Here is a 14,283-nt window from a genome sequence, read left to right as displayed (position 1 = left end):
AACGTTTCCTGATGCAACCACTAATATCCACGAGCTACTGATTTTGAGCAGAAGTGGAACTCAAAACCACAATTTGAATGCAGTAAGAACACACAGAGCAGCACAAAACTTACAGCCCAGCAGCGTCCTGCTTCTGCTTTCCAAGGAAAATCATCTTATTTATCCAGAACCTAAACCTCCTAGTCAGCACTGATTCTCTGTTTCTTAAACTTTCATAACATTTTCTAACTGAGGCAGACGTTGCTGCTCTCTGGCTGCTTCTATCAATATGGCAGCCCTGTCATTTGTTTACTAAATGTGATCAGATGCAGGGTTTTCGACAGCATTTAAAGGAATTACAAGTTTACTTTTGGTTTTATTTATTCCGACACGAGGCAACAATAAAAACTGCCAAAGAAAAAAAAACAAAAAAAAACCCACAGAGACCTCAATCCCTCATCGTGGTGAAACTAGTTTGAATAATTAAGAATAAAAACGGAATATTTTACATGGAGGGATATACACACAAAGTGATTATTCACATTAAGTTTGATGATCAGAGCGTGCAGAATATATATATAAACATATGCATAGTTTGAATCCAGATATTTACATATATTTTATTTATTGTTCTTACCAATGCAGGTGTGAGTCAAAGAGTCACTTGTCGCAGAACTGACTTGGTTGCCAACCTCACAGGAAACGAGCAGGTTTTCAGTTTCTGCAACTTTTCTTGTCATAGAGATTTCTGTTGCATTGCTGATCAAGTTGCCATTCTGGAGCCATTTGTAATGTATGGTGTCATAGTGTTTAGTACCATCAGGTTGCTGATAAAAAGAATGATGAACATGTAAAAAAAAATTATATATATATATATATATATATATACATATATATATATATAAATTAAAAAGTCATGAAGAATGACAATAAGGAAAATATGTTTTTGTATTTTAATCAATTGTTGCATTTTTCTCGTCTCTTGCAAACATGAAAATGTAAAAATGCCTCAAGATGTTCTAGTTACTGCATTGTAGTTATTTTCTATTAATATCTGATTGGATTATTAAAGCTCTCTAAGGTTAAGTACAAAAAGATCTAAAAGAACTCCATATTGTTCTATCCTGTTTTTGTTTTTTTGTTTTTTTAATAATAAACATAAAAAAATTGTCCTTACCGGATCATGACTGCAGGTAAAGACGACCTCTGAGGTCAGACAGGTTATATTTAATGTGGGCTTCTTCACGGGGTCTGTGTGGGTTCAAACACGAGACATTAATGACAGTGACCTTGTGAAAATAATACAGTGAGCAGCACATGTCTGACAGCTTCAGGAATCACAGTAACATGAAGAACTTTAATAACTAGATGATGAAAAAGAGCAAATGGAGATTATTGTTGACTCAATGAGGAATATGTGACCAATTTTGTACCTACCCAGTACACATAAATTTGTGCTCTTTGAGGATGTTTTTCTTCCATCTTGATCAAAAACCTCACTGGTGTAAAGTCCTTCTTGGTCCAGCTTCAGATTTGTCAGTTTGAGGGATCCATCATCATTAATATCATCATTTTTACCTTGAATTATTCTTCCTCGTTTTTTAAAAAATATTATGTTGCCATTAAAGTTCCACCTCAGAACATCAGTAGGTTTTAGTTCGTATCCCAGAGGAACATCGACGTCTCCACCCACTGCAACAAGCTGGTCACAACCTTTGGATCAGAAAGAAAAATAAAACAGCAGAAGAGGAACAGAGTTAAGAGAAGATGGACATTTTATAGATGACACTTCACCTCACAGTCTTCCAATACCTAAAACTCAGAATGGCAGTAAACGTTGGACCAGATTTCAATTAAAATTGTAGAAATACAAACATAAGACAATATATTAATTATTTAGCATAAAAACTGTATTTCACGTCCGCTCCTATCAACATTGTAAAGGGATTTATGGAACAGATCGGTACCTTGGGAGACGACAGCGGAGCAGCAGAGCAGAAACAAACACACCACAGAGTCCGATGCCATCTTCCTCACATTCGACCGAAAAGAACAACTTGCAAGAACGTTTCCTGATGCAACCACTAATATCCACGAGCTACTGATTTTGAGCAGAAGTGGAACTCAAAACCACAATTTGAATGCAGTAAGAACACACAGAGCAGCAAAAAACTTACAGCCCAGCAGCGTCCTGCTTCTGCTTTCCAAGGGAAATCATCTTATTTATCCAGAACCTAAACCTCCTAGTCAGCACTGATTCTCTGTTTCTTAAACTTTCATAACATTTTCTAACTGAGGCAGACGTTGCTGCTCTCTGGCTGCTTCTATCAATATGGCAGCCCTGTCATTTGTTTACTAAATGTGATCAGTTGGAGGGTTTTCGACAGCATTTAAAGGAATTACAAGTTTACTTTTGGTTTTATTTATTCTGACACGAGGCAACAATAAAAACTGCCAAAGAAAAAAAAAACAAAAAAACCCCACAGAGACCTCAATCCCTCATCGTGGTGAAACTAGTTTGAATAATAAAGAATAAAAACTGAATATTTTACATGGAGGGATATACACACAAAGTGATTATTCACATTAAGTTTGATGATCAGAGAGTGCAGCTAAAAATAGAGAAAGAAAATCCACAGAATCTTGTAACATTCCCTTGAATGAATTAAAAATATTCAGAATACCAAAAATGTTAGGACTTTAAAAAATTATATAGAAGACTGCTGTCTGTTCATTAGCAGATCAAGCTACAAATTACACAGCTAAAGCTGGGGTCTTCACAGAATATATATATATATATAAACATATGCATAGTTTGAACCCAGATATTTACATATATATTATAAAAAAAAAACAAACAACAACTTTCCACTTTGCTAAATGCCAGAAAAACAAGAAAAGTTATCTTTGAATTAGTGAGTGTTTCACCAGCTCTGTCAGGAGGAACGGGTGAAAAGTTCAGCAAACTACAGGAAGTGTTGGACTCGAGTCATGCAGATGAAAAAGTAACTCCATACAATACGATGAAGAGGAGGGCGATCAATGAGTGCAATAGGCTGGTGATGAAGACTGTCCTGCTCGGTACTCAAGCTCCGCCTCATCTGTTCAGAAAACAGCAGCAGGTGTTAATCAGCGCTCACAGAGGAAGGAAGTGTAAAAATATAAACTTAAGTGTCAAGTAGAGCAGAGTTTTTATTTTCTAGTTCTGACAGAATGAATATTAATGATTTGATCAGCTTTTATTGATCAAACCAGAAGCTTTATTTTTAGTCTTTAAGTCTAAACAGACTTTCGATTTGTTGTGACCTTTTTGAAATACCATTTAAAGACAGTTTTAAAAAAACAAAGCCAATGGTTGAAATTGTTGCATTGTAATATTTCTTGTTCAAAGTCTGAACAAAAATGCTAAATTTTATATATATTATTTTGTTTAATTTTGCAATTACTGAGAGCAAACAATAAAAGTGGGCCGAGCAGCAAACCTTGTTGTACTCCAGAGATTTGATGTCAGAAATGAATAAGAAGTTTAAGCTGATTGTAAGATGTCTGCATTAATTGAGAGAGTTTTAACTTTTAATTCAAACAACTAAACACTTTACCGTTCTTCCCTCTTTTCTTCTTACACTGAACACAACACACAGTGATAATGATGATGATCAGAACTAAAAGACCTAAAAATGACAAAAACACACACAAATATAAAAAAAAATCAGAGATGCATGTATAAATATATATGATTTATACAGATTTTCTTCTGTTGAGGTTCATTTGAGTGTATTTCAGTGAAACAGACCTGCTCCACCACCAATGTAAATCCAGATGCTAATTCCAAAGAGCTCCTCTGGGAGGCCTAGAAAAGCTTAAATAAAAGAACCACAGCATAAAATTAGAAACACACACTTCATTTTAACATAACAGATGGCTTATTATCGTGACTATTCCAATTTATAGATGCAGAAATTCTACATTTATAATGTAATAGATGCTGTATATACTTACTAGAGACAACACAGCGATGACTCAAAGAGACACTTTTTTCAGAACGGGCCTGGTTGTAAACTTCGCAGGAGAAATTCATGTTTTTGCTTTCCGCAGAGTTCATCGTCAGAGACATTGTGGTTTGGTTGATGACGACTTCGCCGTCCCGGAGCCACCTGTACTGCGCGTCGTCGGGCTGCTGCAGGGGAACGAGGTCAAAACGCGGTTAAGAGACCATCAGGAGTCACGATAGGCTCAGGTCAAACAGGGAAAACCGAGGAAAACATTTCAGGATAACGGCAACTGGAATTAAATGAATAGAAATAACTCCAGAATGTAAAGACAGATTTCTGCGTTCATGGGGTTGTTGGAAAACGTTCATTTATGTCACAAGATGATTCCTGAGAATTTAAGGCTGAACAAAAGATTCTAAAATTACACAAAAAGACCCCAAAGTTGCTTTTAAAAAAATTAAAAATAAAATAATAAAATCTCACCTGAGCTGCAAGGCAGATAAAGATGGCCTCTGAATCTTTACATGATACATTTATTTCAGGCTTTTTCACAGGTCCTAATGTAACTAGAGAAAAAATATTTTAGATTGATAAAATAAATAAATAAAATAAAATAAAATTATGACAATGAACACATCGAGCCTCTAATGTTCTGTGTTTTGAAACCTCTGTATTTCTTTATTAGCTTCATCTCACAACAACAAACAGGAAAATTAAATTAGCTTTGATGGATCAAACAAAACGAAAGATGAATTGAGGTTTAATTTACTTCAGAATAACGTGTCACTAGTTTCTCATTGATGTATCAGTGGCGACTGGCTGTGATGTTCTTACCAATGCAGGTGTGAGTCAAAGAGTCACTTGTTGCAGAACTGACTTCGTTGCCAACCTCACAGGAAACGAGCAGGTTTTCAGTTTCTGCAACTTTTCTTGTCATAGAGATTTCTGTTGCATTGCTGATCAAGTTGCCATTCTGGAGCCATTTGTAATGTATGGTGTCATAGTGTTTAGTACCATCAGGTTGCTGATAAAAGAATGATGAACATGTAAAAAAAATATATATATATATATAAATTAAAAAGGAAAATATGTTGTTTGAAAATATGTTTTTTGTATTTTAATCAATTATTGCATTTTTCTCGTCTCTTGCAAGCATGAAAATGTAAAAATGCCTCAAGATGTCCTAGTTACTGCATTGTAGTTATTTTCTATTAATATCTGATTGGATTATTAAAGCTCTCTAAGGTTAAGTACAAAAAGATCTAAAAGAACTCCATATTGTTCTATCCTGTTTTTGTTTTGTTTTTTTAAATAATAAACATAAAAAAATTGTCCTTACCGGATCATGACTGCAGGTAAAGACGACCTCTGAGGTCAGACAGGTTATATTTAATGTGGGCTTCTTCACGGGGTCTGTGTGGGTTCAAACACGAGACATTAATGACAGTGACCTTGTGAAAATAATACAGTGAGCAGCACATGTCTGACAGCTTCAGGAATCACAGTAACATGAAGAACTTTAATAACTAGATGATGAAAAAGAGCAAATAGAGATTATTGTTTACTCATTGAGGAATATGTGACCAATTTTGTACCTACCCAGTACACATAAATTTGTGCTCTTTGAGGATGTTTGTCTTCCATTGCCATCAAAAACCTCACTGGTGTAAAGTCCTTCTTGGTCCAGCTTCAGATTTGTCAGTTTGAGGGATCCATCATCATTAATATCATCATTTTTACCTTGAATTATTCTTCCTCGTTTTTTATAAAATATTATGTTGCCATTAAACTTCCACCTTAGAGCATCAGTAGGTTTTGGTTCATATCCCAGAGGAACATCGACGTCTTCACCCACTGCAACAAGCTGGTCACAACCTTTGGATCAGAAAAACAGCAGAGTCAGTTCATCAGTAGACTTCAGTTTGTATCCTAGAGAAACAGTGACGCTTTAGCTTGTTGCAACAAAATGGCTGCATCTTTCAAGCTAGAAAGAGCAACGGAAGTAAAAACAGGTTTCAATCACATCACAGTCAACCAGCTCCGAAAAACAAAACGCTGTCCTCCCCTTCATTGATTCCACTGAAAACCACATCTAAGCAGCTGACGTGACACTGCTAGAACTACATAAAGAGAAATCACTGCTTTAATGTGATCTATATTTAACAGAAACATCAATTCTGTGTTTTGTCCAACTTCAAAATGTTCCATGCCTGGTGTCCAGTGTGCACAGCAAAGTAAGAATTATAGTGTCCAGAGAAATGTGTTAGAAATCGCAAACTCTCTGCAGTCGACTTTGACTCTTCCAAAGCTGTAACGTTCTGAGAGATTCAACGAAAGCCGACCTTCACCTTAGGAAGATTCAAGTGACCTGAGTTAAAAGTCTAGAGTTATCATAGACTGGAATCTTGTGCATCGACGTTGCCGCACAGTTCTGGTTTCAAATTTGCACCCTATCTGATCTGTGTGCGTCTCGGTAAAATGTGAACGACAGTAAAGGAGGGAAAGAAATGTGAAATCATTGCTCATGTTTTCATTTACTTCCCCCACAAAACACTTTGGATTGTTTTGCTTTTTTTTTTTTTAAGAAAAAGATGAATCTGTTGCACTGCCAGGGATCAAATTTCAAATGAGAGCTTAAATATACGCGTAAAACCATCAGAATTATGACAGTCGTGAAATAAATTGAGGAAAAATAAAATAAAATAACTTGTTTGATGGCAACACCAGGAGACCACATCAATTCACAGGAAACGACCTATTCAGGTTTGTGACCTGAAAGTGTTTAGTTACGTAACCATTGAATTGTTCAAATAAAAGAAAAAAAAAATCTGTTTTTGTTTTTCTGTAAAATGTTGTAATTCAACAATTATAATTTTTTTTAAGTTACAGTTCAGTTCGGTTTTGATGGGTTCACTGAGCCGAATTTGAGAAATGTGCTGCTTTAAAGATCTGCAGATCAAAACATGAAGCTAGAGAAACAACATATGCAATCGCACATCATCCGACCCGCTTCTTTAAATCCTCAAAAAACGTCCAACACTTCATACCTCGGGAGGCGACGGCAGCGGAGCAGCAGAGCAGAAACACACAGACGCTCAGCAGCGAGGCCATCTTCTTCATCGTCCTCATCGCTTTGAGAAGAACTTTCCAGCATTGAGGTTATTTCCTGTCTTGCTGCAGAAGTGTGCAGCGATGCTCATTTCTTTTCTATGTCTCTCCTTTTTTTTTTTTTCAGTGCACACTTCCTCTAGCGTCTTAAAGAGGAAAACATCATCAACAAGCATATTTTAGGAGGCATCAACCCTCTCAGGGCACAAAGGTCGACACGATAAGCTTTATTTTAATACTAGATAGGATTAAAGTTGCCAGGAATGTACAATGAAGTCTAAAAAAATATTATTGTACATACAATATTCAGATAACAGCTGAGTTACAGTGACTTTACCTGCCTTATATCTCACAGATATGGTTGCAAACTGTGATCTGGCAGTGGAGGTTGGTTGCAGTGTCCCACTGTGAAGGGAGACTTTCACACCTTCGCATGCATCGGCTGGAGGAGATCTGCTTGTGGTTTCACGGCTTAACCCAGGCCAGCAGGTGTGAAGCTTGTTTTTCCTATCTGTGTTGATCTGTAAAAAAAAAAAAAAAAAACCCATAAAAGTGAAAAATAAAAATACGCGGCCTCGCGTGGCGTTCCTTTCGAAGTTCTCGCACGTCGATGTATTTTCTCGAGATTTTAAGCGAGAGGACGTGGGGCTGAGCTGAAGGAGAACGACGCATGATTCTCAACCTTTTTATGAGTTAAAATCTAAAAAAATTATATTTTGTTGTGCCTTTAGTGAGACAGGGTGTGAGCTGAAGCGCAACCAGTTGCTGTTGGAAGTCAACTAAGATGTTTTGAGAGGGTAACAAGTATCCAAAAACATGACTGATCAACTAGTAGATAGTAAATGTTTGTTTCTAGATAAAATGTTAGGTTTTTCTGTTTTGGTTCTTTCTGATCTTCAGTTTCACATGAGTTCAATTGTTTTGATGAAGTAGGATTTCCCTCGTGGTTTCAGAGGCTGTTTCCTGGTTTCCCGTCGTCTTGGTTACACATTTAACTCACAAGACCTTTCATTTTCTCTTTGTTTTTCTCTGTTTTTTTTTTTTTTTTTACTTTTCCAGCCTTACGGACAATAACATCTCTGTTTAGCTTGATTCAAATCCAGTAGATTTATTTATTCCCCCATTGAGGGATAATTAAAAACATTTCCATTTCTATTCTGTTCGATATAAATGGTGCGATTTCACAAAGGAAGTCCAAATTTGGACCGTCCTGGAAACTTCTGCTGACAAAAGGCTGCGCTATCCTCCTTCAATGTTTTTTCTTTCTTTTTTGCTTCGTTTGTTAGTTTTTTTTACTCATTTCTGTCAATTTGTGAATCGACCAACCTGCTGGTTGCGGAAACTCTTCCAGGTTTCTAAAAGATGGTTCTAAGAAAATGGAGTCATTGTCATTTTTGGATGAAATTTGAGAGAGCGCATCTTCTTCAAGCAAAATGAAGCCACCCATTAATGACAAGTGTGATTTTTTTTCTTTGTTGTTGCTATTTTGTCAAATATTAAATGTGTAAAAAGACATACTACTACTACTTTGACTCATGCACCATTTTGTTTGGAGTAAAATGTGATCATAAGGGTGAGAGAACCATGGTGAAGTTCTCACAGTAAATGACACATCATATTATAATTTCACATAAAGATACATTTAACAGAAAACCCAAAAAGCAGCGAATAGTTGACTTCACCTTAAACACCAACACAGTTCATATTGTTCTCCTCAGGGTGGCGCTGTTTTACCACCTCAGCATGCAGTTGAGACGTTCAAAACAATAAATTAAGTGTAGCACAAAGCAGAAACTTGCTCTGAAGTGGTGGCTGTGTGTGGCACCAGGGGGGAAAAAAATAAATAACAAATTCATCAAAGTCTTCTGTGAGAGATGTGTCGGTTCTACATCACGTGAAGAACATGAGCGGTGTGGCGAAAAGCTGTAAAACATCCTGTAAGGCTCCGTGTTTAATTTCAGGTGCGCTTAAATCAGACTTTTAACAGCTTGTGAAAGTCAACGACCCACTGACTGCTCTGGGTCGGCACTTTGCGTTAGTGTGTTGGTTTCTCTATGTTGTGCAGCACTACTTCATTTTCTCTCACTATAGTTTGCAAGTTTAATGTGAAACACTTAAAGCGCAAACACATTTATTTACCGGCCTTTGTTATTTAAAAACATCAACTCCTCTTCATGTCTGTGAAACTACTGAATTATTAACTTTACAATAATGTTAAGGCAGAAAAAAAGCTAAATATGTCCTTCCTGAGAGAATCTTAACATCAGATTATGAATAAAGTAAAAGTAGCTTTGCTTTACAACAAAGACTTCCGATTATAAAATTTAACATTTACATATTTGTTGTGTCCCTTATATGGTTTCTTGAAAACTGCAAACTGGGCATAAAGTAAATAAAGTGACTGGTGAAGGAAACTGGTTGCTTTGGATTTGATTTAGGTGTACGAATGGCGTGGAAAACAACTGCATGCCACACTTTTCAGGTTTTTGCTGTCACATTTGAAAACAAGAAGTTGTTTTTGTTTGACATTACAGTTAAACGCAACCCACCTGCGAAAGTCCCATTAAAATATGTAATGTAATGAGCCAAAAATATGGAAAAAGTTTAAGAAAAAGTCCAAGCAGACTATAGGAATAATGGATGCGTAAAGGAAAATCTCTGGGACAATCTGGGACTTTTTTTGCATGGCATTATGTCAACAAACATATTCGTTATGGAGGTCGACATGTGGACTGTGTTCTTGTGCTGGCCACAGATGACCCATTTCAGTTAAATGGGCCTTTATAAATAGATCAGATATTTTTCCACTGGTCCAGTCCAACTCGTCCGAACATAAGTCAAAGACTCCCCACAAACCCTTCAGACAAACCAATCGTCCAATCATGCTCCTCTGTCTTGCCGTGAACAGCCAACCAGAGCTCTTAAAAAACTCTTAATCTAATCACACAGCTCTGAATAACAACAATAAATCAGACATTTGATGTGTTATGTCAAACCGCGTCGCTCGCAGTCTCACATCAGCTGATGAACAGAAACAAAGGTTTCTTTAAAATAAATGTTACAGTCAGAACATTAAGAGGAGGAATAAGCGAAGTTCAAAAAGGAGAGGAATATCAAAGACGGAGACTAAAGATACGTCTTCACGTCCTGTGTCGAACTGGAGACCCGTAAAGACAATAGATACATTCATATCTGCTCCTTTTGTTACTTAATCTCAGGATGCAGGAGTCAGTGTTAGCAAATCAAAGTCAGAAGAAAGAGAACTTGTAACCAGCAACATCCTCATAGCTATTAATAATTTAGCCAGTAATCTATTGGGAAACCAAAGATGATTCTGGCATTCATCAGACAAGAAAGAAAACATCATCTTTAAAGGTCAAAACTCTGTTCACAAACAAGAAATTTGACTTTGTTTTCACATGTTCACAGCAAACAGATGATATATAATTTACAGCAGGGGTACCCAAAGTGGGTCCTCGAGGGCCAGCATCCTGCATGTTCTAGTTCTCTACCTGGTGGTAGTAACAACCTTTTCAGCACGTCAATTTTCTTCTTAGGTCTTCTAAGGAGCCATCATTTGGTCCAGGTCCGTTAAACCAGGGAGAGAACTAAAACATGCAAGATGCTGGCCCTCCGGAACCCACTTTGGGCACCACTCATTTTTAGGAATCAAAATAAAGGATAAAAGGTAAGGTGTTCGCTTTTCTCACCGCTCAGTATTCACCAGTAAGCTCTTCCTGTGCCAGTCCACTGTCCAAACTTCACCACCATCACCACTGGCTAGGTCCTAAAACAGGAAAACAACCAACCAGTAAATGTTCTCTCCTTTCTGCTGAACTCAATCTTAGTAACTCTCTTACTCCTTCGTCCAGCTTCTCGCGCTTTGGACTGTAAGAACCGCGCCGCCATCTCCTAACCTGCAAAATCGGTTCAAAGGTAACCACTTACTTTCCATTAAAGCATGAACATTAGTCGTTCCTCCCCGCTGGTCTCTTCCCACCTGTTCAAGTCCCACTAACAAATAAACTCCTCTTTCCATTCATGCTGTGCATCTGTTATTGTTGCCTGCACCAGAGTCTCACTCTTACCTTCAGGCATGGCGGCTTTCCAGTAACGTATCTGGCCTCTTGGATGAACTTTGACCTGATGAAGATCTCAGTGACAGAGGAAGTTCAGGGAGAGTGGTGTGGCATTCATCAGACAAGGATGAGGATGGAAGGACAAGAGTGGTGAGTGAGTAGTAGGAAGCAAGACTCAACAGTAACATTCCTAATGTTCTGCACCGCTAGTGTGACTTGATGGGTGTAAGTCTGAGGCCACGGTGTTAGATTGCAGTAAGGAGTGCTTCTCTATTCGGGTTAGTCTCTACCTGAAGACAGAGAGTCTAAGTGTCTTGTTGTTGAGTGATGGTTGAGTAGAGTTGGAGACAGTTTGGGCTCAGTCTGTAAAACTGAAGAACGAGCCGAGCAAAGAATCGATTGTCATGATTTATTGGTCTACGTTCCTTCACCATACCTCATACGGTCTTGAGCTATGGGTCATAGCCGAAACATGTCTTCTTTTGGAGATTTTCTGGGAATATCCCAATGGGAGAAGACCCCAAGGCAGACCTTTAACTCACTGGTCAAACTTTATATGTCACTTCTGGCCTGGGAACGCGCTGGGATCCTCCAAAGTAAGCTGGGGAGTCCCACTGGGGAGATCTGGAAAAAGTGGATGTACTAGTGGTATTTTGGACACTACAAAAATGTGGTTCAGCAGTTCTAGCAGTTTATGTGGTCTAGATTTCAGATTTCCATTCAGATTATAATGCATTTGAGGAGAGGAAACATAATGGTGAATAGATTATACTATATAGATTACATACCGTCTACTGGAACCAGCGTCTTCACAGTTTATTGGAATGTCATAGAATGTTATTGTTCAATATTGAACAATCTTGGTGAATTTTAAGCTGGCATTTTGAAAGAGTGTGTTTGCAAGATATGCAGATTGGTTTACCAACACTAACATACCATCATAATCCTACCATGAAGGTCACCTTCATGTCTGCATCAGGAAGTTATACTGTTCCAAAGCGAGTCCGTATGTGACATAACGATTCCTAAACCCAAAGTAACTCCAGAATGAGAGTGTCTTTTCACAGGAACCTTGTATGATCCAGTCTGCCTTCTTGTGTTTTAAAGCGGCTGTTGAGGATAGGGAGTCTTTTAATAGGCCTGATGTGATGACAATACTGTATCAGTGGAAAGAATGCCCACTGAAGGCCACCGATAAGAGCAGCTAGTTACATTGTTAGTCTCCTGGGCTGTGTGCAGCATGCTTCCTGTAATCCTCCCTGACTTCACTGGAGGAACAAAGCTACAGATTCATTGGCACTCTGCTTAATAATACTGCCTTATTAGCTAAATTAACTTTAGAGAAAAGAGCATTTGAGTGTAGACTATGGATTGGTTCTTTTTTGTGTGTTTTTATCCCTTAAATGTTTCACGTCATCAAATAAATGTCCTTATCAGACAAAAATAACCTGCGTACATCCAAAATACAGTTTTCAAAATGCCATTTCTAAGTTAATCTCACCCTGTTTAGTTGTTCCTTACCAAAACATGCCTTAAGTGTGACTATTCACATTTTTAGGTTCAGTTTAAATAACCATACAATGTTCCTTTGTGTTTTTACATAATCTTTGCACATCAAACCTGAGGTAACCCCCTTCAAGTCCTGTTTCTCGCACAGGAACAATGAGGAGTACTGTCAAATTATCTTAGGTCAGTTTGAATACCTTCAGTGAGTCTGGATTTCCATTTTTGGAGGAACACAGTGTGTGTCTAAGAACCGGCTTAGCGTTATTATTTTTAAGAACCCCCAGGTCCGGGGGCATTGTGAATTTGACTGATTGTAGGCAAGCACCACTGGGGAATGCCGTCCTTTGGAGGCCCTGGATTTGGGTGAGTATTTTAGCGACGGGACCACACAGATCAGGTGCCGGGGCTTTTATTTTGGACCTTGAGCAGCAGTGGCTTTTTGCAGTGTTGTTGCACGGTGCAAACAACATAGGTGGGAGTGTGCTGGGATGGTGCTGCGAACACAGAATGCACTGGTTAATTTTAGCTTTTATTGTGCATCGGTAAAACTATTTAAAGTCAATTCCTTTGTCACTGTGACACAACTACTGCAGTCGTAGTGATGTTTTACTTTAGTCACATTTCACCGTAAGAAACAAACGGTGGCTAGTTTGGTTTGTGCGTCTCGGGTTGAACATATGTGGTCAAATTGTTGCCAAACATTGATTCAGGATATGTTTCGACAGACAGGAGAGCATTAAATTACAAACTGTAAAATGCACGTGTACTTCACTGTTTTCAGAAAGCTGTTGCTCCTAAATCAGGTTGTCACTGAAAAATGATATTCACATAATAAAGATTAATTGCACACAAAGTGACATATTTCAAGAACTCATAAAACCCCTAAAAATTGGTTCCATGGGAAACAAGAGTATCACATAGAAATAACTAAATACACTCAAATTCCAGCAAAAGACTTGTGCTCTGACGCAACAGTTCATCTCTTAGATCTGGCATCCTTAATCTCGATGAGCCCCTTGCTGACATTACCTCTCCGTCTATGAGCTCTGAAGCACAGCTGCAGTTCTGCAACAATAGATGCAGGGTATTTATGTGTATGCTGATGACATTGTAAATATTAGGATGTGATTTTTTTTGAAACTGCCTTCTAAAACCTTTGAAATCCATAGAAGCTGTTTAGACTCAACTGTGTTTAGTAAAACTTCTTTTTCTCAACTTTTGAAATTCAGTTTTCCCATGACTCAATCTTTGTGAAATTGCATTCAAGAGTCGGCTGAGTCTGATTAAATTGTTGGCATGTTATTAGAAGCCCAGCACAAGTCAGAAACACCACGAAGCTGGCTTCAGGAGAAGAAGCAGAAATTTTTCGGGAATGTCCAAATCGCATGAACATCCAAACTAAACATAAGAGAAAACAGGCAGAACATTCCCGTGAGTTCTGCAAACATCCAGCACAACTTTCCTGATTTAGAAAAAAATTTAAAAAATCTGAGTTAGAACTTCTCTAGTTTTCATTATGTAAGCTGCACTTTGATCAGTGGTGATTAAACGTGCCAGCCTTTGACTAGGCCCTTATCGGCGCTGTCTGTTTTCTTGAGCTGACTGTGGTTTTCTGCCTT

General features: G+C 37.9%; 1 protein-coding gene across 2 annotated transcripts in view; it reads right to left on the bottom strand.

The window, feature by feature from the left end:
• Positions 1–11,981, bottom strand: part of LOC122826898 (muscle M-line assembly protein unc-89-like) — a 28,574-nt gene extending 16,593 nt beyond the window's left edge. Inside the window, exons 1-11 of one of the 2 annotated variants that reach the window (XM_044109254.1) lie at positions 11,168–11,981; positions 10,940–10,996; positions 10,790–10,866; positions 7,417–7,600; positions 7,019–7,225; positions 5,571–5,846; positions 5,311–5,384; positions 4,806–4,995; positions 1,417–1,692; positions 1,157–1,230; positions 617–806 (exon numbers count right to left, since the gene is read on the bottom strand). In XM_044109254.1, the coding sequence (XP_043965189.1) occupies positions 617–806; positions 1,157–1,230; positions 1,417–1,692; positions 4,806–4,995; positions 5,311–5,384; positions 5,571–5,846; positions 7,019–7,100 (1,162 nt within the window). In that variant the 5' untranslated portion in view covers positions 7,101–7,225; positions 7,417–7,600; positions 10,790–10,866; positions 10,940–10,996; positions 11,168–11,981. Of the gene's footprint in view, positions 1–616; positions 807–1,156; positions 1,231–1,416; positions 1,693–4,805; positions 4,996–5,310; positions 5,385–5,570; positions 5,847–7,018; positions 7,226–7,416; positions 7,601–10,789 lie in introns of both variants that reach the window. The other variant, XM_044109255.1, reaches the window with a different exon arrangement.
• Positions 11,982–14,283: the final 2,302 nt, after the last annotated feature.

The sequence above is a fragment of the Gambusia affinis genome, linkage group LG24 (genome assembly GCF_019740435.1).
Source record: "Gambusia affinis linkage group LG24, SWU_Gaff_1.0, whole genome shotgun sequence".
NCBI classification, from domain to species: Eukaryota; Metazoa; Chordata; class Actinopteri; order Cyprinodontiformes; family Poeciliidae; genus Gambusia; species Gambusia affinis.
This window is presented reverse-complemented; position numbering and strand designations above follow the sequence as displayed.